The sequence below is a fragment of the Egretta garzetta genome, unplaced genomic scaffold (assembly GCF_000687185.1).
Source record: "Egretta garzetta isolate BGI_Z169 unplaced genomic scaffold, ASM68718v1 scaffold130, whole genome shotgun sequence".
NCBI lineage: Eukaryota > Metazoa > Chordata > Aves > Pelecaniformes > Ardeidae > Egretta > Egretta garzetta.
In genome coordinates, this window is record NW_009258284.1 from 3,248,469 (window position 1) to 3,275,332 (window position 26,864).

Below are 26,864 nucleotides of genomic sequence, written 5' to 3' on the forward strand. Positions count from 1 at the left end.
TTTCACAGTGTACAAACACTTGTCGGTGCTCAGTGAGCTACCACTTGTTTTTCCTGTTCCCTCTCTGACAGAATGAAATTAATTTTGTGTAACTGCTTGTGTCTCAGGGCCCTTCTTGCGTTGCGGTATCCATCCAAGTTCACTGGGACAGTTACTTTTTAGGCTAAATCCGAGGAGCATAAAGATTTCTTACAGGTGCTCTTTCATCCCCAGTTCATATCACAAGATACGAAGAAGATGTCTGGTAATGTATAAAAGCTGATGGTGAATTGTAGAAGGTTGCTACTTGCACTGAATTAATTTTATGATGCGGAAGCAGGTTAACTGCTTTTAAACCCTAGTGATTCCCTCATGATGGATATCACAGAGGATGTGCTGTTACCCCTCGTTATTTAGCATGTACACGAGCAATGTTGGGAAGGTAGTACAGAGAGGGGGGGTGATGGAAGTATTTTCAATGTGTTCAGGTTTGGGTTTTTTCCTTCAACCAAAGAAGGATAGACAAATGTCTCTGTTTTCCTGTTCCAGATTGGAGAAAATGGATGAGAGATAATTGGATTTAATACTTATCTATATCAGATTGAGATAATTACGATGAACTGTGGGAGGCAAACACAGGGTAGAGCGTAGGCTTCCATCGTTCGTTACTAAAGGTTGCAACACAGCCAAGCTGGTGCTTCATTAACATACCACACAAATGCCCCTACGGTGCTTTCAGGGCACAGGTTGGCTCATCTGGACTAGGCTAGGTAATTCTGTGCTTTAACATATTTTTACTCTTAGAATCAGAAGAGGCTAGTAACTGCTTAAACCCATAAAAGTTGTTTTATCGTTGGGGGTGCTTGTGTTAATTTATACTTATGGTACAAATTATGTCAAATAGCTCAAAACTGACACAGTAGTGTAATGGAATCAATATTTAAATAAGATTTTTATGTCATCTTAATTATATTTTCTCAGAAAATAATCTGACTTGTTATTTTGTCCTGTTAGCTGTTGCATGATGTGTGCTTAATTGTAGTCATACGGTTCTGAGTGTGTCATCTGGAGGAGAGTAATACTGAATGGTCTTTTGAGCAACTTCCCAAATTTTAAATTTAAAAGCATCACATTTGACTTGGTGTTTCTTTGATAGCACATACTGCCAAGTAAACAATCAAGGGGTAATGAAATTATGTAGATGATGGAACCAACAATTAGTGGAAGTAGTTTTAGTTCATGTGAAGAGGGGATTTGAGCATTCTTAGGTACCAGTGGTCAGAGGATACCTGAAAACACACTTGAATCCTCTCTTCTTTCTTTCCTTCCCTTCCCTCCCTTGCAGCAAACAAACCAAGTAAAACAGATGATTATGCTCCAAAATGCCAAGTTATTTAATTGCAGGAATTTAGGTTTGGGAATATTTCAAGGATCAAAAATAAGGACTCTTAAAACTCAGCAGTGAGTTCAGGTGCTAGAACCCAAGATAACATAAAATACAGTTTGCAAGAAGCAGCTTTGGATGACTTTATGAGAAATTACTTCAGCATCTGAGACTTAACAATTTATCCTGCAATAATAATAAATTAAAAAATCCCCGCAAAATGAACCAGTCAAGGGTACCAGTAGACTTTTTGAAGTTATGTTTTAGGGCATCAAACAAGCCTAAGGCTGCTAAACCTTTTGATTAGGAGCCTGAATAAAAATATTTACATGTATCAGAGATCAAGGTATTACCAGATTGGAAGTTTGTTAATTAAGGAGACTGTGTTTCTTGCTGAATCTGTTAACATTTTTCTTTGAAAGCTTGCATTAATAAAATCCCAGAACATTAGGAAAAAATAATAATCTGTTAGCTGCTGGCTGTCTGTATACTGTGTATTTTTAAATTATTTTTGAAAAAAGTAAATGTTTGAGTTGATGGCAGCAGGGACTTGTGCATTAACCATAGACTTATGGCCCACCTCCAAGGTCAGATAGCATCATGTGCCTTAAGATTTAAATCTGAGATTAATAGTGTTTCTACTTGGAGTTTGATGCGTGGGTAGAAAAAGTAGTCTGCTTTCTTTGCAATACAGCTATTGCTTGCTAACCCACTGGGTAAGGAGATACTTGGAATCATAGAATCACTGGAAAAGACCTTCAGAATCAAGTCCAACTGTTAACCTAGCACTGCGAAGTTCACCACTATACCATGTCCCTCAGCGCCACATCTACCCATCTTTGAAATACCCCCAGGGATGGGGACTCGAGAACTTCCGTGGGCAGCCCATTCCGGTGCTTAACAACCCTTTCTGTGAAAAATTTTTTCCTAATGTCCAACCTAAACCTGCCCTGATGCAACTGCAGTCCATTTCCCCTCGTCCTATCACCTGTTGCCAGTGAGAAGAGAGCAATACCCACCTCACTACACCATCCTTTCAGGTAGTTGTAGAGGGTGATAAGGTCTCTCCTGAGCCTCCTTTTCTCCAGGCTAAACAACCCCAGTTCCCTCAGCTGCTCCTCCTAAGCCTTGTGCTCCAGACCCCTCATCAGCTTTGTGGCTCTCCTCTGGACATGCTGCAGCAATGCATGTGTTTCTTGGAGTAAGAAACCCAAAACTGAACACAGTATTCAAGGTGTGGCCTCATCAGTGCCAAGTACAGGGAACCCAACACTTGGCCTTCTTGAACCTCATACAGCTGGCCTCAGCCCATCGATCCAGCCTGTGCAGATCCCCCTGTAGAGCCTTCCTACCCTCCAGCAGATCAACACCCCTGCCAAACTTGGTGTTGTCTGCAAGCTTATTGAGGGTGTGCTGCATCCACTCATCCAGATCATTGATGAAGATATTAAACAGAACTGACCCCAGTACTGAGCCCTGGGGAACACCACTTGTGACTGGCCACCAACTGGATTTAACTCCATTTACCACAACACTTTGGGCTCAGCCAGCCAGCCATTTTTTTGCCCAGTGAAGAGTATGCCCATCCAAGCCATGAGTATTAGATCTCCATTCTCTGTTTTTCTCCTTGTAGTAGGACTGAACTGGGGAAGCATGTATGCTGCAGGAAGACAGGCCATAAAAACATTGCTTCCTTTGCATAGCTTACTGTCCAGAATTTTGGCTATATAGTTTTAATGACAACATGGTTCTATCTGAAATGCTGTTTTGTTTCTGTCGTCATCCAGCCAGCTGACTTCTCTGTTCTCTTAACCAAGTAGGCTGCATGGGTCAGTGCTCCTTCCCCTTTTTAATCAGCGTCTCACTCGTTTTCCTGAGGGTCATTTCTGTTGACAAGGTTCTGCTTCTAATACTGCTTTGGCAGTGAGCTGCAGGGGTGGTGGGAAGAGTGGGACAAGAAAGTCCTGGCTGGGAAGCTGGCTGACAAATCAATGCCTTGATTTTAATGTTACTAATGAAAAAGATGTGCAACATGTTTAGTGAAGAACTACAAGCAATAAAATACATTCCAGGCACAGTTTTTCCTAAGAGAAATTTGAAACCTTCAGCATCGACCGTATGATGCTTTTCTGCATGCTGCCCCATTAAATCTGCATATTTGTAACTTAACCTTAATTTTGCAGTGTAGTATGTGAGCAGAAACGTCAACTGAATGGAAGCCCAAGCATTACTAATGTTGCACTAATAGCTTAAACCTGCTGTCCTGTGCTCTCCAGTCTGGCCTCCTTTTTCCCCCATCCTTCTGCATCTCTTATCTCCTACTCTTCAGCATAGAAGACCAAAATCTGTATCTAGTGTGGGCTAAGTTCGAGGATCACTGACATTATATAGTATCATATTTTCAGCCGTACAAGTCATTTGAGAAAGGGATTCAAGGGAGAAGGCAGTGTTAATTTCGTGATCTGTTCAATAAATGGGTAAAATGAATGTAAACCTAGCAGGTGATTTTGAGGTAGTAGTTCACTAGTGATTGTAAGGATAAACATATCTCATTTTACACTTCCCTGGTGAATCACTTCTAGTTCTCACTCACGTCTCAACTCATGCTGTAAAATGTTCAATCCGTAGGGAATATGCCATAGTGAAGTAATGTTCTGTTTGTAGATCAGTTTAAAATGACTGTGTGTAGTATATCCAAAGTTGCATTATACAATTTCATCATGAATATACTTTACTTTTCTGCTCTTACGCGTTTTGTATGTTGCATTTCTTAAGCTATAGCTCTTACTGTTTGTATGAACGACTTGACTTTTTTGGGACTAACACAGAATGTAGGAAACATTTATTTTTCTGCTAGAATCCTAGTTATGCTTTAGCTCTAAAGCAGGAGGAGGACCAATGCCTGTTGAAAACTGCTATTTCTGTCAGTTTAGTTGCTGATGGACCAATTCAAGCCCCTATTTCCATTTAAAAATAGGTCTCAGATCAAGAATAATAAGGCAGAGACTTTACACGCTTATCGCTCTTTTTTAAATACGCATTTATTTCTCATCCGATTTTTGTTTACATGTAAAAATACCCAGCTTGCCAGCGGCCAGCTTCACTTGTGTGAACTTACTTTAAGCATGCCAAATATTAGCTCTTTAGTATGTAAACCAAAATATGTAGTTGAAGATGTTTCTATCATTTATTTTAGTTTGAGTCTTGAAGAATTAGAGTTGTTTGTGGGACCTGAAAGTGATGGACAAACTCTAATCAAAGCTGCCCGTGGATCTGGCCTGGCTGCGGCTCAGCCGGGGTAAATGGTTATGAGTGTCGGTCACTTCTGACTTTTCCTGCTCTGTCTCCCATCTAAATGCTGCTGCACCTGCAATTCTGCCAATTCAGTTATTCCCTGGCTGGTTTATAAGCAGTTGCAATGAAAGGAAATACCTATTCCCATAGATAAGTTTACATTCCTGCAGCTACATAAGGATAAAATTATTCTTGGATTACATTTTCAAAAAATGTTGCAGTCGGAGAATCAAATATAATGCAGTGGAACGTCTGTGAGTGCAGGTTCTTGAAAAATCAGCACAGTCTGTCAGCGCACAAGTGTATTTGATCTGTGGACACAGTAAATTCAGACTGAAGTAGAACATTCCCACTCCCCCATGAAGAAAATCCTGGTGTTCTTATTACAGCAGCGAGAAAACAAGAGTGCAAGGGTTGTAGAGACTGAAGTTATAAAGAAATAGCTGTTCACAGCTTTCCAAATTAGAGATCAAGGAGTAGCAATTGTGATCTGTAATATTACCATACCATGTATCAGTTTTCCACAGTAAGCCCTTTTAATGCTTCTTCACACAGTGCTGTATACATATCCATAGTGTATATCCTGTATGTGTGTAGGTAGCCCACAGGATACACATTCCAGTGTTGATTGGACAGCCAAATTGGTTTGAAATGTAGAATTTTCTGAATGTTCCTCTGGGGTTTGCTGGGCTTGGAGAAGAGAGTGACTGTTCAGCTCCTCTCACTTCTTCCATACTTGAATCTTGTCTACCAACACCGCTGGTGGAAGCGGGAGGGTGGGTGAGGTGCTCAAGATGCTTTACGCTGGAGCTCCTGGGGAAGATTGGTGGGGAGGAAGAGACAGGAACATGAGGTAGGTGTACAGGGGTATGTATTGGTGTTGCTCTCCAATACGATGGGTTTATATATGAATTTAGTCTTCAAATCTGTGGGCAGCCTTTCTTGAGTTGCATTGTAGTTGGTATCCACTAGTACCTTGAGCTGGGTCCAGCCCTGTTTGATGTTTTCACTAGCTCACATTGAAAGTAAATTTACTTTATCTACAGACAACAAAGCTAAAAAGGGCAGCCAGCACCTTGGAGAACAGCGTATGAATTTGTATACTTGTTTAAAAACAGCAAGTTGGCAGAAAAATGTTGACCAAATTCAGCAAGGGAAAATGCAATGCACAGCACTTGGAGGAGATTCTTCATGAGTCCTGAACCAGAGTGATTGTTAAATAGAAGTTCTTTGGGAGAAGTCTGGTGATTAAAAGGAAAGAAAAAGTTGAACATGGATTAACAGAGCCTTGAGAAGGCAAACACCATGCTGAAATTATGATCAAGATCTTCCCTATGGGTGGGTATGTCCCTAGCTGGCACAGTAGGCCCTGGGTCCTTTTCTGGACATTGTTCTTCTGAAAGAAATGCGGGCAGGCTGGAAGGAGTCAGAAGGAGAGCAATGAGCACAGCCCAAGCCTTGCAAAACATGTCCCAGGAAGACAGACTGAATAAATTGGATTGGTTTAACTTAAAGAGCAAACGATGAAGTTGGAATGAGAAGATATCAGTCTTCAAGTGCCTAAAAAAGGTTGTTGCAAAGAAAAAGCTAGGACAGGCAAGAATGTAATTGAATTGCAAGAGGGAAGATGTGTTTTAGAGGAAAGCAGAAAGTTGTTGAGGAAAACAGAACTCCTCCTATGGCATGTCATGAGTAAGATTGTCTTTTTGATGCATTCAGGGCATCGCAGTTTGTATTTTCAGCCTTAGTGAAAGGAGATTCACTTAGGAAACTGCACACATAGCTGAAAGCAGCAATAGTAATTCGTGTGTGGTTTTCAGTGTTTATGCAAGTGATGGCTGTGGCTCCCCAGTATATAGTTGCTGGGTCTGTTTAAGTAAACATCAAAGTGATCAAAGCCCTTTTTGCAAGACCTCTAGTTACAGTATGTCCACCCCTGTCACTTCTTGTCGGTTTTCCAACACAGCAGTGCCTGTGGGTTGTGCTGGAGCAAAAGGTGTACAGATAAAAACCCAAGGTGTGAGCAGGGATATGGTTAATTCTAGGCGAGTGTGTCTGGGGGGGAAGGCAGAAAGCAAGGGTTACCGATAACGCACGAGGCTAGAGACAGCGCAGTGTGGAGGGGAGGACCTTCCTTCATCAGCCTGTCCCCAAATTCAGGCTCTTCAGTTGACGCAGCTTTTCAAGGCAGACACCTCCTTTCACTGGCAAGAGTCATGTTCTGCGGATCCAACACAAAGAATTAATTTTAATCTTCTGATGGATGCTTCTGTATTGCCTCTGTAGGTGCTGTAGTGATACTGGTCCTTTGCGATTTGCTTTTCTTTGTTTAATCTATTGTCTGTTTATTCTGGTTTTTCTTTGTTTTCTAGACTGTCTTCATTAAGAGTCAAGGCTTAGGCAATCATATAGGTCCTCTGTGCTTTCCCCACAGTTTTGGAGCCAATGGCTTCTTGCAGCACAAGGAAATCTCAAAGAGAACCCATTTCTACAGATTTAATGAAAACAGACAGCTAGGTAGAAGGGAGAAAGTGGTTTTTCAAGTGCCAGAAGGGACTGCAAAGTTTTGGTATGTGCTCACACTTCTTTAGACTCAGAGGTTCCTCATGGGAGGTAACCAGATCTCTTGGCAATCGGGTTTTTGTTGGTACTGCTGCTTACAGAGCTGCTTGCTTCTCTGTTGGGCTAACAGTTGTTTAGTTTCTAAATAAAATTGGTGTGGTTTAAGTAGCAATTCCATTTTTAATGAATGTCAATATATAATAGCATATGAAGAACACCAAACAAGCTACAGTGATAGAAATAACCATGCTTCCCTCAGGCCATCTGCATCTGTGGACAGCCATCTGCAACTTAGAGTAATAGTCGTGTTCACAGGAAGTAAATAGTGGGGTGGATAGTATAAAAATACCCTTTTTTTTTTTTTTTTTTTTTTTTAAAACAATTGTAAAAAACCATCCCCTGAAATACAGGGCTTTGGCTGCTAAATCACTTTTAATACCCTTTTTTAAAGAAATACTTTTAAATCGTGATTTATCTTTTAAAGAAGGTATTAAATACAAGTGCTCAGCACTGGTACTGATGCTAAAAATGTCCCTTAGGAAAGTCTCTGGTTGCTTCCGTTACCTGGCATCTCCCAGCGGCTCCGGCTGCTCACAGGGAAAGCTGCAACCCAGTGCGCTGATCCACGGTAATCGGTTATCTCCCAGTACATCCTTGCGTGTGAGGGCCCTCAGGTACAGGTGGCCAGGCACCGGCAGAAGCGGTGAATGAGAAATGAAGTGTTAAACAAAATCCCTTCGGGGGATTTTCATGAATAAGGACCGCATTGCCTTGCTGCCATTACGGCTGACGCTTTATCTTCACCGAAAGAAATTAACATTTTCATCAAGAAAGGGCTCCAAACTCTAGCTGAGATGTAATTCAGTCCAGTTCCTTTAGCGTGTCCAATACTTCATTAAGTAAAAGCAGGCGGCAGAGTCCAGTGAAAAGAAATTTGATTCACGCAGGATGAAGTCAGTGGTAGCGAGCAGCCATCACCGGCGCAGGATTTGGGCCCAGAGATCTGCTCAGAGCATGAAGTCTTAAGTTTTTGTTCAGCAGCGGCCCTGTAGCTCTCAACCAGCCTTTTCATCAAAGTCAATTAAGGGATGCAAACGCCGTGCTGTAGAGAATTGGGCTTACATTTGCCAGATCATGATTTAGTATAGTGGGTTTAGACGAGGCAGCTGAGCCTGTCGAGCCGCACAGCCCAGGGTCTAATGAAACAGACTGCCAGTGAAAGCCTCTCCAAGTTTAAGATAGTCGGGAAGACTAGACTAGTATAAAATAACCTTTTCCTAATTTTCAGTGATTGATCATTAAGTTCAGTGGAAAACTACTGAAAGGATAAATAACCGAAGAGTCCTAATGAATATATATTGATGCAGCTAAGGATGTCTCACTTATAAAGAACCTTATGGATCCTCTAATTAATTCTTTTCAGTGCCTATAGCATTCCTAGATTTGCCCCAGATGCCCACTAATGTAGTGTTTGCTATATCTTCACCTAGTAACTGTAACTGAATGGCCTTCTTACCTGTTTGGACATTTCTTGATAGGGAGGCTTAATTGATTCTGCTTTAATAAAGGTGGTTATTTCTTAGCATCACTCCACCTAAAATTGTCAAAAAAGTCTCATCAGCGTTAAAATATATTTGAAGGGTATACGTGCCTGTTAAACCCAAAACTGGAAGAATTCATTATGACAGACAAAAGTTTTTTAAGTTTGCACCTTGGGAGTGAAACATTTGTGAGTATTTTGATTGCATCACTGCGAAAAAGAACATCACCCCATTCCCCTTGCAGCTTTGCTTCACAGGAGGCTTCCTCAGTTTGCAACAATAGAAATAGTCTTGGATTATAATAGTTATTTTTGATGAAAAGTACATATTTAAGGAGTTTCAGGTTGATGGTATGAATAAAATGGGAAACAAAAGCCTCCCAGACTGAACTATGAGTTTGGAAGTATTAGTGAATATATTTTCAGAGTTATTTGCGACGTCAGAAGATTGTAACATCTGAAGTCCTTGCAAACATTTTATAGTTACGTGATGCTGAATTGTTGAACGCTAATCGTTAGCACAGATAGCTAAACGCTGGGAAAAAAAAATCCTGCAAGGCATTAGAGATTTTAAACCCAGGAAGGAAATTCTCTTGCCCAGGACTGATATTTTTCATGTAATGAACTGGAGGGGCGGGGAAGGCTGGAATGCGAACTATGAGGATGGAAAACATTTAGTCACTCTTGGAATGATATGAATGTTTTTACAGGAAGCTTAAGTAAACACACATGCTGCTGCTTAGTAGGCTGCAGTTAACTTTTTTGGACAGCAGACAAAATTCAAACAAGTATGCGGGCTCGGATGAAAGGCTGTTGAGCAGCGCACCCTTCAGGACCATTTTTTAGCCAGTTACGTAAAGCATTAGGTAAAAAAGTTAGACTGCTGTTCACTTGGGGGGGGGGGGGGTGTTCTTGATATTTATAGTAAATGCTTGAACACACTGATGCTGTGGTGCTTTAAGTCAGTTGGTGCTGGTTTTGTAGGATCAGAACATCTTAATCCTTTTAGAGATGGTTTGTGTTATGAAATGCTACAGAAGAGGGAGCTATTTCACTTTCCCCAAACACAGGCATGTTCCTTATTATTGATGTTAAAGGTCTTTCTCCATGTGTAGAACATGATTTTGACTAATTTTTCTTTCCTCCCCCAGAAGAGGTTTTCATTTCGTGCTCCTGTTGAGATGTTGGGCTTCCTAGAAACCTCTACTGTTGAGCTTACTCTTTGTACATGGCTAACACTTTCTCCAAAAATCCCAAGACCAATCACTGCAGAATCTAAGTGTGCCGCTACTTTATATGAATTATTCTCTCCAGGGTTAAAAATGATTGCAAATTAAATGTGTAAACCTCAGAGAATTATTTTTTGAATTTGTGGCTGAGTACAGTAAGACCTTTATAGAGTTTCTTATCGTCCCTCCTTAAAAAAAACAAAAACAAAAACAACCCCCAAAACACCAAAAAACAAAACAAAAAAAACCCCACAACAAAACAAACCCTGTAGTTAATTACTGTTAAAAGTATTGGAAATAGCAACTGGCAGAACTTGGAATTATTTTATTTGTTTTCCCACTTATACTGAAAAGGGTTTTTATGATCAGTACTGCTGTTGTAAAGGTAGAGAGAACATACACAGTGGTGCTCACAGGTGGATATAAAGCTTCCCTGTGCTATCCACTGAACATGTGCTTCCATACTCCAGCCTTTTTAATAATATGCGCAAGGAATTAATCTATTTTATCTGGCTGTCGTTAGTTAAACTATAGACTGGTTCACATTAACAAGATGGGAATATGGAAGAAGAGGTTGGGGAGTTGTAGCAGTGAAGTAGCAGTGAAGCATGCAATCCTGCTTCTCATTCTACAGTTATGACTACATAGTCTTCACATTTAAGTTTAGGATTAGTTTTAGGCCTGGTGGCTTCATTGTGCTGCACAACAGTTAGTTTGTGTTTTGAAAAGTTCATGTTGGTAAAAGTTTGAAAAGTTACTGCTGGCATGACTTGTGTGTTGAAATTATCTTGATTGTAATTTAGCCTTTCAAAATTACAAATGCTTTTTTGCATACTTTTTTTGGCAATTCTTTTTTTTTTTTTCCCAATGTTTTTCTTAAACATGGGAAAAAATCACTGGCAACCTTATCTTCCAGTTGCATGAGCAGTATTCTCCAAGTAATTCCTAAAAATATCTTTATTAGAATACACTGTATTTGTGTTACATAGTAACTATGAAAACAAATATCTGAAACTGTTTCTAAGCATGCCAATAATAGTCTTTATACAAATACTGAATAAATACAAATAAAATACAAAATAGTATTTTAGTGGGTTCCAGGGACATATTTGTCTTAATGTCTTTAATGTAAAAAATTGTTTGCTTGGCAATGAATTTTTAAGGCCTCTGCTCCTAAATTCCTTGTAAAAGATAGGTTCTTGTGCAGCAGTTTGCAGTCTTACAATGGAATTGATGAAATCCGGGGTGGTTTGGGTATTCAGCGAAGGATCTCAGAAGATGATTTTCAACCTCTACATAGTGATTTATCTATAGAGCTTACAATTTTATAGTTCTGATGAAGAAATGTATCTGTGATGTAGACTGAAACCTCTTTTTTGGTGTGAAGTTGGCTGGAAACGCTGGTTTTATAGGAATACAGATAAATTAATATATAAAAATCCAACAAGGCAAGAAAAACATGCATGCATACATACGTACATAAAACGCTTTCAGCTTTGGGGTCCAAAATGTCCTTTACTTGCCTGGTTTTGTTGAATCTATATACACGGAATGCTGTCAACACATGCTGTGTTGTAGCTTGTTACTACGGCATTTCCAAATAATATTGTGATATCTTGGGGACACTTCACACCAAACGTTGGTAGGACTTGTTAGCTTTCAAGCATATGCGCGTAGAGTCATACGGAGTAGATCTGCTCTGGGAGCAGTGATGAAGAGGAGGAGTCAGACCTCCTGCATCTGCTTAGCTGGGGCAACCATTGTGCGTGAATCAAAGTAACTGAACCCAGGTTTTCAATGCGTACTTTTGTCATGCTTTTACAGCAAGGAAAAATACAGTAATATAATAGGGATAGCTTTCTTCTTCTGTATTGACAGGGCAACATTGATGAGTGGAATTAAAAACTGGAATGATTGAGTAGTGTAAAATACCTGTCCCCTTACGTTTCTAGTACTTTTGGGTTAAGGTCCTGAAGGTCCAGATTTCTAACAAGTCAATTAGAAGCAGCAACAGAAGTTCCCTATTTACTTTTAAATTAATTTCTGTTTAACTATATTATATTTAACAATGTACAGAAGAGAAAACTTAGAACACAATAGTTACTTCCCTACTTAAAACCAATTCTGTGAAAGACTGGAGTAGGTATTTATGGTATTATTGTGAAATAAAACATATTTTGAGTTAAAGTATTGCATTCTGAATGAAACAAAGAAAAGAGCTTGTTTTAAATGTTTTTCATGTGATAATAAAAATACCTTGCCAAGAGGTGAAGCATGGGTAATGTTTTAACTCAAAGGAGGACAAAAAATGAGGCTGATTCAAGGTGGTTGTGGCTGTCACTACATAACGCTTCAGAGAGAGTTACTGATATAACTGCCTGGAAGAAATTTTGCTTCTTGAATAAAAAGTCATTAAATAGATTTCGGAGAGATGGTATTACGCAAACATACTTTATTGTGGAAGGAAGGTCATCAGTTCTTGGCAAAAGCATACAGAAATCATCAGAAATGGAAATGTTTATCTTTGGATTTCAGTTCCCTGATTAGGATCCATCAAGGATATTGCTTCTTTCACTGGAAATGTCCTGAGTTTGCATGGAAGTGAAATTCATGGGGTCATGCAAGTTGGAAAGGACCACCAGAGATTTTTCCAGTCCTGACTCCTGCTCAGAGCAGGTCCAGTGACAGCAGGATCTCAGGGCCTTGTCCCAAATACGTTTTGAGTATTTCGAAGGATGGAGATCCCTCTCTAGGACTCTGTTGTAGTTTGACCACCCATGTGGTTTAAAAGAAAGAACAAACCAGCTTTTACCAAGTTGTAATTTCCTGTCTTCACGCTTGTGTTCATTGCCCTCTCATCCTAGTCTGGAGCCAACTCCAAGACGAGCCAGGCCTTGTCGTCTTTGTACCCTCCCATTAGGTAGTGGTAGATAGAAGCAGAATGCCCCCCTCGCCCTCGTTCTCCAGGCTGAACAAGCCCTGGTCTCTCAGCTTCTCCTTGTACCCCGCCTGCTCCAGCATCTGACCAGCTCGGTGGCCTGTGCTACACTGGGGGGTGTCAGTGTCTCTCTTCTACTGAAGACCCCAAAGCTGGACCCCACTCCAGCTGTGGGCTTGCAAGTGCTAAAGAGAGGAGGAGCATCACGTCCCTGCAGCCGCAGGCTGTGTTCCTGCTGGTGCAGGTCCCTCTCATCCTTCACACTTGGACCTCTCATAATACAAGGGCTAGAGTTCCAATTTTGAACAACTAAGGGTATGATGGAAGATGGGTATAATTTTTTATTCTGGTGTCAACCTTAGGGGGATTTTTTTTGTTGTTGTTCCTTCTAAAATTAACTAAAGAATTACATAAATGAAATCTCCAAAGTTAGAAGGAAAAATGGAATTGTCAGTGAATGGTTCAGTTTTAACACAGAGATAAACAGTAGAAGTCAACAAGATTGCAAAAAATTCTCTTATTTTTTTGTTTGTTTTGATTTGTTTTATTTTCCAGAGCTTCAGCAATCAATGATGAATTTTAGTTTTCTTTCTTTTCTTTTTGATAACTTTGATCAAACTGTGTGTATAAATAAAATTCTAACCTTAAGAAACTCTTTTTCCGCTGCTCTCACCGAAACACGGATGCATCAGTTTCTCTCCATTTCTGAATACTTCAGCTGAGCGTTGTCTTAAGACCTCAATACTCATCCAAGTATAAGATCTATGTGAGGCACCATACTCGACCAGAGCAACCATCCCATGTTCTTGTGTACGTATATGTATGGTGTTTCACTTTTTTTAACAGAAGAAGACATGTCCTCTTAGTAATACCAGCTGTGTCACATCGCTCAAAGGAGAAGTGGGAGGTTTCAAAAATCAGAAAGTAGCAGAAAAGAGAGGCCTGGGGATTGCTTTTGTTCATATTACAAAAGCATCCTGGATAGAAAAATATCAGTGAAAATATGGTCTCATTCCACCTAGCCAACTTCTTTCTTTTTTCTGATGCTCCAGTTTTTGAGTTGGTGTTGCTGGTATAGGCTCTTCAAGGACAAAGCCAGCTCCAGGCATTACTTGGATGTCACCATCTTCCCTTCCTTCCCCGTAAGTGCACAGCTTGATTTCAAACTGGGATGAACAGGATTCAGGGTTTTGATTGCATACTATAACATTTTTCAGTGGACCAGTTCAGGCTGCTGGACCACCAGTGGCTGAAACATCTACTGTGGTTTTCAAAACTTTTGAAGTTATTTTTCAGTAAATGGCAGTGTAAAAAATTAATTCAGAGATTTTTATGAACTTCCCAGCAGGCAAATTAATAATCCTCTGCACTAAAGTTCAGCATAGAAAGCATCAGGCTCAGAGAGAGTATATGGAAACCAAGATGTTTTAATAGAAATCTGCGTTTAACCTTATATATAAGCACTTGACATCAGCAAAATCTGTGCTTTATTAAATAATCTATTGTTTTCATCCAAACTCTCTTCAATCCCCTTCTCTTTATTTTCTTCTTCCCTCTTTCTTCCTACAGTGTAGTTGTATTGTTGTAAAGCACACAGACAGAACCAGCACCCGTTTTTCCCACCCATTGTCTGTGCATTTGTGCACTGGATCTTTCTTCTGCCGTTTCTACCGTGAGCAGCAGTGAAAGCCTAGCTCAGATCATGCGGTGGTACATGCTTTTTCAAGCTTAGCTACTGCTTGCCTATTCAAATAGCCAGAAGCCTGGCAGAGCAGAGCTGGTTTTATTTGTTGAGTCTTGTCTAGCGAAGTGAAAAGGGCTTAATTTTTTTTTTTTTTTTTTTTTTTTTTTTTTTTTTTTTTTTTTTGGCTGCATTTTTGCACATGTGGGGGTAGGGAATGAAATTATTTCTTTTGTCCTCGACTTGCAGCTCATTGAGAAGCAGGCATGCATATAAAATTACTATATCTCAGGGCTTACCTTTAGGGACAGAAGGGAGAAAAAACAAATTTGTAAGCTTGTCTGGAAACACTGAGGATGCTGAGAGCAGACACAGAAGTGGGAGGTAACAGAATAATAAAACACAACAAACAGAGGACTAGCAAAACCCTTTCAAATGAATATAATGACAGTTTTATTTTGTCCCTTCTAAGAAATACCACATTACTGGATGTATCAAGGGGGCAAAAAAATTGTTGTGTCGGTGCGTCCAAGACACAAGAGCATCAAAACATAGAAGTACAGCTTTGAAAAATCACCGTGAAAAATATGTACCAAAGATCCACTGGGTTTTTTTCTAGATATTAAATTATACCTGCAGATAAAGAGAAGTTATCTTGAGGAGTCACCTTCAGGGATGGGGGGGTGAAATACAATCCTGTTTCTATCTCGATTTAGTTTACACCCAAGGGGATCAATGGATACTAAGCTCCATTTCAGCTTTCAAGGAGTTTTTGTGGGATTTTTAACTACATATTTTAAACTAACCATCCCGCACTCAGATGGCAAAGCTACAGTCTCCGTCAGTTCTGCAGCTCGTGTTACTGTCTGTAAACTCTACTTTGGGTAACATTAATGGTTCGTATGATTTGTGGTGGTTTTAATTACTGGTGAGTATAAGCAGTAGTGTGGTTTTCTTGTCATTTGAAGCATCGGGTTTGGGTTGGCTGGCCAGTAATCTGAATTCAGGGTAGCTGTTGTATTCTGGTCTTCTGCATGTTTAGGGTATCTTGGGTGGAGAAAGCAGCAGGTAGGAAAGGAGATTTTCTCTGAATCTGCACCAACATGCTGAAGATCAGTTTGCTTGCAAAGCTAGTTTATATACTCTGAGTACTAAAGAGATGAGATGAATTAATGGAGTTTCTGGAATATATTGTAGTATTATTATTATATATCAGTATGTTCTTGATCCCTAAACTAATGGTTTGTTGAAGTTGCAAACGTTAGATATTAGGCATGAATATGATTTAGTTAGATTACTGAATGAACTCTAAAACAAGCACAAAGAGTTCACCGATATGAAAAGAAGTCTAGTTTGGGGATCCATGGGTTCTAAAATACATTGCTCATTACAGTTGGTCTTCCATACTACACATGCAAAGTCAGAGCTGTGAAATGAGTAATTTACAGAAATTTTTAAAACCTTTTATTTGACCCACAACCTAATAATCTATATTAAACTCTTAGGAAAAAAAAAAATCTTTACAAGTTTTAATTTCAGCTTGAAGCGCTTTGAGAGGTCTACAGACACGCCGATGCCATTGTGCAACTCTTCAGCTTGCATTTAAACAAAGCTGTCGGTGGTATTTTATATATGTATATTGAGTATAGCTATCTTTCTGACAGAAATTACACAGGCCACAGAATTTGAATGTTATTTTGAAACTTTCAGCAAAGCAAGGAATCTGAACTGTGGCCTCGGAGATAGAAGTTTGAAGTCATCTAACTTCACTGTAGGGCCTTTCGTGCAGTTCTTCCCTCCAAACTCTGTACTTAGCTGACCTAATTTAAAAAGGATTAAAAATGTTCATCCGCTGTATAAACTGTTGTGAAGGGAAGAGCAGGGCTGGGGACAAGCTATGAAAGCTGAAAATTGTGAAAGACAATGAAAGCAGAAAAGCACATTCTCATAACGGGATAACTTTCGCTTGACTGGAAGGCATGGGTGCAAAAGCTGGTCATGGAGCCAATAGGCACAGAAATTTGGATTTTGGTTAACAGTGTATAATTCTAACGGCTTAATGAACGTTAAGTAGTATTTTACTCTCAGTCTGAGGGTAAAGACTAGCTGCCTTTAAGTAAGGATGGCAAAATCTGCCTTTCAATGTATTTGGTTTGGGGATGAGAGATGGCAAGATGCAGTCCATGCAATCCACCTGCAGTCCATGAAAATGTGCATGCTGTAGAAAACTTATTATGGTTTATTGCCCTGATGGTTAGTATACTGTCTCTCCATATTTTCAGAATTTATCAATTCATATTTTTTAAAAAATGCAATTTCCTTTAAGTCTTCATTTCTTGAGATGGAGGAGCAGGATAAACTCAAACAATTGAAAGAATGAAAAGAAACATCACAGTTCTTTAAAAGTCATGCGATTTATGTTTCCTGAATGCTGAGTTTATTAGTAATGCTCATAACTATAAATGTATTGGTTCTTAAGTGCTTGAGTTCTATAAAAAATGCAAGATAGACTAAATTAGTCTCACAGAGCAAAAAGTCATTAAGGAAAAGGTAGGTGTTTCATTCCTTCTGTATCCTGTTTTATGATGGTAGCGTTGAGGTTCCTTGTTGTTTTCCTAAGTCTTTGGATATTATTTTATTCTATTAAGTTTATATACTAAAATACATTAATATTTCTGGTTAGCATATGTATTTAAAAAAATTTCATACTCCAACTTATTTAAATTGCGTCCAAAAGTAAGCATTACACTGTTCATAAATACCTAATAATAGGCAATAATATCCTCCACTTCAAAAAGCATAATCTGGTACTGCAAAGTATACTGTAAGAAGCGATGTTTTTAACGAATAGTCATGTTAATTGGTTTCCAGAGATCTTTCACACAGAGTGTATCTTACATTCCCTTTTGGTATTCAGTGTCTCTTCTGCTTTAAATTTCAGTAGAAGTGATCTTATTCATTCAGAGAAAGTTTTGATCTATCGCGTCGCATCCTTTGATTTGCAGCTTGATAGTATCAATCAACTGAGCTTTGGAGAAAGCTCTGTTCAGTTTCTAAAGTAAAAAAATCTGTACAGAGTTTTGATTAAATACTTTTGGAGAAAAGTGGGCTAAATAAGTATTTTACATTCACCTTTAAACTGCATATGCAGGAAAGCTGATTTTGTAGTGAACAAAAAATGTAGTATTTTTTTCCTGTTTCAGTGTTTCAGAAACTTTATGCAGCTTTGTACTGGTTTTGATGAGTGTACATCACTTCAAAATGAAGTCTGTTTCTTGAATTGTTTCAGAAGTACCAAGAATATTCACTAATCAGAAGCAGAATTAATTAAAAACTGTTCTCTTCACTCTTGCATTGTGTCTGGCTTTCTGTGGACTTAATTAAAATACTCAAGTGATCTCAAATTTATTTGTTTTATTTTTTCTTACCTTCAGAACCAACATACATCACAATAGGTCCACCCACCTGTGAGATTTTGGTGAACTGCACTTTGACTGAAAAAGACTGTATCTATAGTTTCAAACTGGACCAAAACGGTTGCCGCATTTGTCAGTGCAAAACTAGTGAGTATGCAAAAATACGGTGGCTTCTACCTTTTATATCAAGCTGTATGTGAAAACGCTAGGATGCTGGTTTTTCTGTTCATGATGTTCATTAGATGTTGTGTTGGTATGCGTGTGCTTTATAGTTCTTCATTTTTGAAGGATCGGTTCCTGATCTCTGACACGACTTGTTTGCTTGCTTACAATGTGTTTGGAGGAAAACATAAAATGTCTGACTTCAGGTGAAAATTTAACAGCTAGGTAGAAAAGGTAATAATTTGGGACTTAATCTTTGTTCAGACTTCAAGAAGGCTGATAAGACTTCCACATTTCATTTTTCTCTGTGTATGTAAAGAGTTTAAGAGCATCTAGGTTTGTGCACTTTCAAAAACTCCTGTTGCTCACCAGCCTATTTTCAACTTAACTTTTTTTCCTCAGAACTTAGGTTTTGAGGATAAATGTTTGAAAATTATGTGCCTTGAGGGTATTTGTATATATACAAACATATCCATATATAATTTTATTTCTATAACATATTCTTATAGTTACATTTTTTTATACTTATATAATGCTTTAGTTAGGACTTACGCAGGCTCTAACATCTATTTCTTCCCCAAGGAAAATCACTGTGCGTTGTCAGAATTTTGTGTGTATCAGTGAAGCAGCAAAAATGTATTTTCTCAATGTGTTTCCATAAGAATTCCATGTTTACAGGTGAAACATAAAGCAAGGTCAGGCCAGTTGTTGGAATTGCCCAAGAAAGGACACCCCTGGGGTACCAGGCTCAGCTGCAGGATGCAGCACTCTGGCTGCCAGCCCAGCCTAGGAGTGAGCTTAAACTTTCTGTAATTTTATTGTAGTTCTGCAGCTTCCTTGTAGCCTCTGAGGCTTTTACAACTGAAGTATTGCTCTGTTCCTCCTCTTTAATTTCAGTGCACCCGTTCTCGGCCACTTTCTAAACTGATACGACTATCTTAGGGGTCCTCAGTAGAAATAGTCAAAATAAAACTCCTAATCAGCACAAACTAAAGCATTTTAGGCTTGGATTGGTGTTTTGCTTAAGGAGCAAGGAAAGAGTTTGTCCTGGATTTTTTTAACATTTTTTTCTGGGGAAATGTTCATTTTTTATTTCCATAAGGTAAAGGACAGGACTTCTTAATAACAATCAGATATATAGCAAGCAATAATGTCATTATGGTAATACAGAAATAATACCTTTGATTACAAGTTGTATTTGTGGCAAGGACGACTTTCCATAGATTGCATCCAAGCTATCACACATGCCTGCCTTACTTAGTTCTTCTGAAGGACAAAATTAGAAATGTTAAGTTCTGCTTTTAACATTGTGGTTTGATTTTCCTTCTTTTTTTACGGTTGGTAAATTGATTGGGGAGTTTGACACAAACAAGAAGATGGACATACTCGGCAGATTTCATCATCTGTGCCTGTGCGTGCAGTCCTTCCCTCCAGTTTGGTGCACAGGAGACCCATCACTCCAAAGGATGTCTTTTGTCCTAGATTGCCAGATTGCACGCATACACATAGCGCATCCCAGGAAGTCTCCGTTCTTGCTTGGAGTGTTTCTGATTAAATAGTACTTAAGGACCTATTCAAGGGAATTTTTCTCTTGCCAGATTGCTTGAAATTATTTTCATTTTGCAGTAGCAAACTGTCTGGAGCAAACTTAATAGTATCATTTGTCTGTCATCTTTTTTTTCAGTTAAATAACTTGAATTGTAGATTACTTAAAAATCTCCTCAATCATTCAGAGAAGGGAAACCTTTATTTTCTAAAGAAGTGAAGAAAAACAACAGCTTGGAAGTCTTCATCACTTGGTGCTTATCAGTCAAAATGACAGAAACAGAATTTTTTTTCTGTCAAGTAATGTCTCTCGCTTGCAAGCCTCTGGACAAATGAGTGTATGAGCACTGAGAAGAAAGGAGTTCTAGGTCAAATATGCTGAAAACATACTGTGCTAGTTCTCTACGTATTTTCATGTCCAAACCAGTTTACTTGCATCTTGGCTGTCTAAGAATGTGAGAATGTATGTTATCTTTAGCTCATGTAGACCCATGTGGACTTTTGAGAACATCACTGTCTTCATACTGCACCCACTTGTTTCATGCTGGTCTAAGCTGTTGGACTGGGTCAGGTTAAGTGCCTGAGTCAAGGAGGCCCACACGGCCCCCATTACCATTGAATTCGTCATAGCCTAATGCTGCTAATCTCTTTCCAATAAAGTTTCCTTTTTTGCTAATTTCTTTAGAGATCTCTGCTGAAGATTCATTACACTGCAATCTATTCCAGCCAAAATAAAAGCAAAATGACAAAATGGAAGAACATAAAGTAAAGCTGTAAATTGTTCCTCATTTTTACCTTCATTTACATCCCTGTAGCCAGAAATCAGCCGGTTTATTGGAAATAATTATTTAAGTATGATGTCATGAAACTTGTTTGGTGCTTTATTGTAATTTAGTTTCAAGTTTATCTAGCTTGACTCAAGCCAGCCTACAGAATGAGAAGGAAGAAAGAAGCAAATCGTAACATTTCTAGAATATGATTTTAATAGAAGTAGTTTACCTTGTCCTCCATCCTTCTTCCTCTTTTTGCAGTGAACACAAAAATAATGCTGTAACAACATGCAGTGAAAACATACATGCTGTAAAGTGAAATAAAATTTTGGGGGGGGAGGGCGGGGGGAAGCAGAGGCAGACCACAGTTGTAAGAGAAGGGAGAAAAAAACTACCACTGAGCAAGAGTGAGCAGATATAGATACGTGGCGGGGGGGAGTTCCAGTGAGTAGAGATGGAACCATAAATGATGAGGGAGAAGGAATGATCATACTGACCGGGAGCATATAGAAGCCAAAGCAGCACTACATGAGGATAAAAGGAGAAAAGTATACTCCAGGATATAGGAAGAACCCCTGCAAAATACCAAGAATAAAACTAAAACAGTAGGAAAAACATGAAGTGCATTACCAAAAAAAAAAAAAAAAAAAAAGAAAAAATTAAGAAGATACAAGATGACACAAAAACAAGAAACAAGTAGAAAAATGTAAATAGCAAAAAAAAATTGTTACTTGTAGAGTGCAGCAATCGCTATTGTGCTTGGGGTGCCCAGGCCTTTGCTTTCATAGGGGGAAGTGGAGTGGATTAAAGTCTTCAAAGGAGGAGCACGTTAGGGGACTGAAACAAGACCAGCGGTCGGCTCTTTGTGAAGCAGGGCTCCTGTTGCTCCAGAGAGGACTAACAGGCACGTTGAATAATGCCTGCTGATTGCAGTAACATAGGATTTAAAATCTGATCGCTGTTGCTGGACACTAAATCATTCTGCAGTGAGGCACAGTATTTTATTTGGCTTTGTCTATCCCCTGTATTATATTCATGGGGGAAAAAAAAAAAAAAGCCTTTAAAAATCTCTCCTGCAATTTAGACTATCGCGTTTTATCCCAAATTAATTGAATGTGAAGTATGGTTCAAGGTATGACTGTGAGCATGTATGGCTTTAGTACTTTCTAACCTTTCAAATCTTGCTAAAATGGAATTACATTAGAGCATTGCTGTCAATTTAAAAAACGGTTTGCTTCATTTAGAAGGCTTACCTTTGTAGTTACAAGATGCAGTTGGCACGCAATTTCACTAATTCCAGACTGCTTATGGAAAGAGGCAATTCCTCTTTCCATAGAAGGCTGAGACGAGTTGTTCTCCCTGCACATCATAGTGCACCATCATCCAGTTCGTGTCATGTTCTCTTTTGCCTGTCAAAGCAAACCATGAAATCAGTATTCAAAAATTAGAAATCTTGGTATATTATGTGTTTGCACAGTTCTCTAGGCATAAACCCACCCCTTTCCCCCAAAGACATTCTGTACAGGTACAGAAATATTTTTGGAAGAGAGTTGACACCTTTTCCTTAAATGAGAAGAAAATGTATTCTACCATGGAGATGAAAAGGAGGTACTGTACTAGCAGACATCTGCAGCATTGACTTCAATATTCTGGCGAGTCGCACCGTCTCCCTTTATAGCTGATGAAGCAGAGTGGAATTCCGATGTGGAATTTGGGTTTGGCAGTGTGGGACTTGGTTTAGTTGTGTAGACGTTCAAAGGCAGGATGGGAAGGTTTGAGCAAAGTTAGATAGATGCATTTACGGGCAGTCTATAAATAGCAGCAGTTAAGGCTCTGAAACAGTCTATGGAGTGATGATGAGAAAAAAACTAAGAAACGCTTTGCAGGGACTGCAACGGGGGGATACATCTCAACTCCTCTTTTCTATATGTTAATCATTCAGTAGTTGGAGTTCGGGATGGCTTTTCCTAACCTTTCACTCTTCCTAGCCAAAATTTGAGTATTTCATTCCTTTATTCCTGTAAGTAATCCATACTCAGGGATGTGTTCTGAACTCCTCAAAACTCCCTCACTGTTAATTTTGTCCATTTAAATATGTTTATTTTGATGTCAAGCTAGGGTGGAATAAATAATCACAATAATCACACAAAGCGTACACCTCAGACAATGCAAAATTCCTGGAAATAGTAAAATATAAATTACGTAACACTTTTCTATTTTGGTAACAATTATCTCCCATCGTTACCTTCATTTAGCAGCAAATTCCATAGCAAAAAAATCGTAGAAACAAAGACAGTCCAGGTAGTCTCCCTTAGTGCAAGGAGAGTGCGTCTTGGATTTTCGAATAGTTTTGCAGACCTGGCAGAAAAAGGATGTTTTATTACCCTTCTGCAGTGATGTGAAAGCTATTAATATATTAGACATCAGTTAGTGAAATGCAGCCAGGGACAATTGGGGATGAAGCATGTTTCTTAAAAATTTAAGGCTCAGCTCAGAAAAGTACATAGTAGAATAGAAATATTAACTCTAAGTACACACGTGGAAGATAGTGGAAGTGCTCCCTGAGGAGGGTGGAATTATGATGAGCTAACTACTCATGCCAAATAAATATTATCTGTCTACTCACTAGAAGAAAAGTCTTCGGCGGGGATCTCTGAAGATTACAACAATAAATTGGTATTAGTAATGCTTACCATATATCTAATGCAATAGAAGCAGATAAGAACTTCACTTGACTTGTGGGAAAAAAAAAAACAAACCCTTACTGTGCTGCTAGAAGGTTTGTGGAAGCTTGATCATCTTCCAGTAATTCCACCTTTGAGATATCACTGCTACAAATCCATTTTCATGAAGTCATGTGTTGTATGTGAATCCTAGAGTTGTGTAGAGCAAGTATCCAAGCGGGTGATTTGCCTCAACGGACTCATGAGATTATCTTTTTAAACAGGGTTTTCTAGCATCACAGTGCCCAGTCCCTTCATTTTTATCCAGCTATTGTGAATCGTGAGTTAATTCTAAGGAAAGGAGGGAGGGTTAGTGTGGATCTGTGGAGGCAATATATTCAGAGAATTCCAGTTACTGATAAGTAACCTAGTTTTCTCCTTCATAAATTTGCCTCCCCAGATCCCCACCCCTGAAGATTAACCAGCAGTAGCAATCCACACCGAGAGGACGGCTGAGGAGTGCTTAATTATAAAGGTACTGTGAAACAGTTCTCCTGATACGATCTAGCCTCAGCGTCAAGCAAATAATGATGGGAAAGGTATGTAGCTAGCTTTGTGTAGCAACGCTACAAATTTTCAAAAAATGGACACCAGCCTAAGCCAAGTTGAAATACTGACGTAATTCTTGTCGAGTATCTATTAATATTCTCTGGCAGTCATTTTTTATCTGTGGATGAGAGGATTGAAAACTAAAAGTATTTCAACAGGCTATGCATCTCTAGAATGCATTTTCAAAAGTTTCTAGACTAAGGTGACTTTCAGTCTTTACAGTATAATTATCAATGTGTCCATATGTAAAATAATAAATTGGAGAAAAACAAATATCCCAGTTTAAGAGCTTAGAGTTTCTTATATGCCATATATAGTAGAAGGAGGAAATTGAGAAGTCATTTTTTAAATAAGAGTTAGCTGAAATTGCAATCAAGCTATTAAGAAGCTCAAACTGAAGACCTTTTTTAGATGTAAACATGCAATTCATTGAATTGAATTTTGTTTACTTTCCAGTTTGATTTTTGAGCAACATTTTATGACACTCCAAATATTCATAGGTTCATGCAAGGTGGGCATGTGAGCACTCTGAAATCAGGAATAAGTCATGCATCTGATGGTTTGAATTTAGGCCAAAGAACTGTGATTCCTTTTGAGATATGTTGCCTCTGAGATACCGTGCCTGAGAAGGAAAGATTGCGTTGTTTCTGAAATATCTGACTGCTGAGTGAATCTTCATAAATGCCAAGATTGTTCACATTGCATCTCCTGGGACAGAATTTTGTTGTCTTGTTTGCAGGGTGGGCCCTGGACTAGTAGGTCACGCTGATGTATCAACTGCTCTTACATTCTGATTTTTATACCTATCTTGTCTGTCTTGTAGCAGCCAGTGACTCGGTCTTACAGTGATCCAACAACCTTTTAAAACAAGAGTTGATGTTGGCATTGAGAATAAGATGCTTAGTGGAAAAGAGTTTTAAAACACCAGGTAGTTTGTCTGCAGTGTGCTGTGTAGAACCTCACCGTATCTTGGCAATCATCTGATCTTAAGACAAGACTTTCTTCTTCAGAGAGTCTTGTCCTATCCCCCATATCCCAAATTGATTCTCCTTAAAACAGTATCATGCTCTTCTGAAGCTCTAGTATTTGTTTTCTTGTAGTCTGTGTGTATGAAACTGTTTGTGAGTGGGTGAAGAAAAGGGGAGAAAGAAGCCACTATATTTAAAAGGAGTTTGTGGTGACCAGGCTTAAAGACCTTGGTGCTAGTATTTGTTTGTTCATTAATAATTCACAAATGTTTTTGGAAGACCCAATTCATCTTCAACTGTTCTTTCCCTTTCTACTTGTATTTTTCCCACAGCGTCTTATTAAACTCATCCAAATGAATCCTATAATTTGAAATTTCCATATCCACGTCAGCATATAACGTGTTAAACTACAGAACAAAGTGTTTATTAGAACTACAGTGTTTAGAGGTGTCAAAAGCTTGTGCCTGTTTAGCAGGGTCTAGTGAAGACTGTGACTAGAAATGTGGACCTGTTGGGAGCTGACTTTGCTGCTGCCTTTGCAGTCATGGTTGCACATGGAAAAGAAAACTTCATAGTGTCGTTGTGTGGGCTGGATACACTGCGATAAGTATTTGGTGCATGTTTGTCCCCGTTCGTTTCTAGCAGGAGGCTGCTTTGATAATATTGTTGGTTGAGGACAGAACAGCCTTTCCATGATTATTGTCCTAGCCTTTTGCTATACTTCAGTTGAAATTCTTCCAGAATTTTATGTGGTGTTTCAGCTAATGTCTGTCCTCACATGAAAAAGCTGAGTATTTGTGGTGAAGATACCGTTACGTTAGCCTGAGACATTCAGGAACACATTCATCTGTTTCTAAAGTTGCAACACATCAGTATCGTTCTGAGATCAATCAGTACCCTGCGCCTGAACTCTCAGCTTGTAGCACAAATTCTTGTTTATTCCCTACGGGTGGCACAACTTTATACGTTTTCAGTATTACATTTGACCCCACTGTTATTTTATCCCCCTGAGCCTTCCTATTACCTTGAGTAGAAGGATTGTTTTCTGAATTGACATTACCTCATTGACATTTCATGTTTCATAAGAAAAATTAATGAACATATTTCTACTACTCCTGTAGAAGAACTCTACTCTCCAGCCAGATACTTCCCTAAGCAGCACAGTGAGAGATGTCTTCCTTTTAATTGGTTTCCTACTCATCATTTTGTTTCTGTTTTGGTCTGCCACCTCCTATCTAACCATTAGTTCAGTTCCCTAGGTGGTGTCATTATAACTAATCAGTCAGACAAATAAAGGTGGCTTATACTACGTGACCAGAGGTTTGATCCCATTCTGTTAGAGCTGCAGTAATGCAGTTCTCCCGAACTCTGAAAGGTAGTTTTCCTTCTGTATTAGCTTTTAAAAGGTTTCCTATCCTCTCCTTTCAGACTGTCTGATTACTCCAATACGCTTTTCAAGCAGTTATTAGCCCAGTTAGGGCTGGATCTCTTCTCTGCAAATATGCTCCATGATTTGGGATTCAGGTTCCTGATGAAATTTATCTAAGCAGAGGTGAAAAAAGCCCCCAAACAAGTATCCTGCTAACATCTTGCCTTAATGAATTTCCTCAGTTCATTGTAATTGACTTTCATGAACTAGCTCTCTTTATTCTTTAGTATTTGTCACTTGAAATACAAAACCTTAGCAGATTTGCCTTAATGAATTTCCTCAGTTCATTGTAATCGACTTTCATGAACTAGCTCTCTTTATTCTTTAATATTTGTCACTTGAAATACAAAACCTTAGCAGAAAATCTTACTTTTTCATAATGAACTTGTGATTATTTTATTAATGATGAATTTAAAGCTGTAGCTAAGGCTCTAGCGATCTTGTCAGGATGACAATTGCATACACAGAATTTGATTCGCATTTGAATTTTTAGCCTTGCAATCTTTTTATCTTTTTTTTTTCTTTTCTTTCTCTGAGAGCTACTCTGTAAAATTGATAGTTCACTCTGTTTTCTGAAAAAAAATGCCTGGTTTAAAATGGTGGACTAGGGTTTTCAACAGACCTGTGCAGCAGCCATAAACTTTGTATGTCTACCAGATGGTACTTCAGTTTGAGACTGCCTGTAATTGTCATGC

General features: G+C 38.9%; 1 protein-coding gene across 1 annotated transcript in view; it reads left to right on the forward strand.

Moving 5' to 3' along the window:
• The window catches only part of CRIM1 (cysteine rich transmembrane BMP regulator 1), a 206,194-nt gene that overhangs the window by 145,763 nt on the left and 33,567 nt on the right, over nucleotides 1–26,864 (forward strand). The window contains exon 10 of the mRNA XM_009637026.2: nucleotides 18,042–18,170. Coding sequence (XP_009635321.1) covers nucleotides 18,042–18,170 — 129 coding nt within the window. The remainder of the gene's footprint in view (nucleotides 1–18,041; nucleotides 18,171–26,864) is intronic.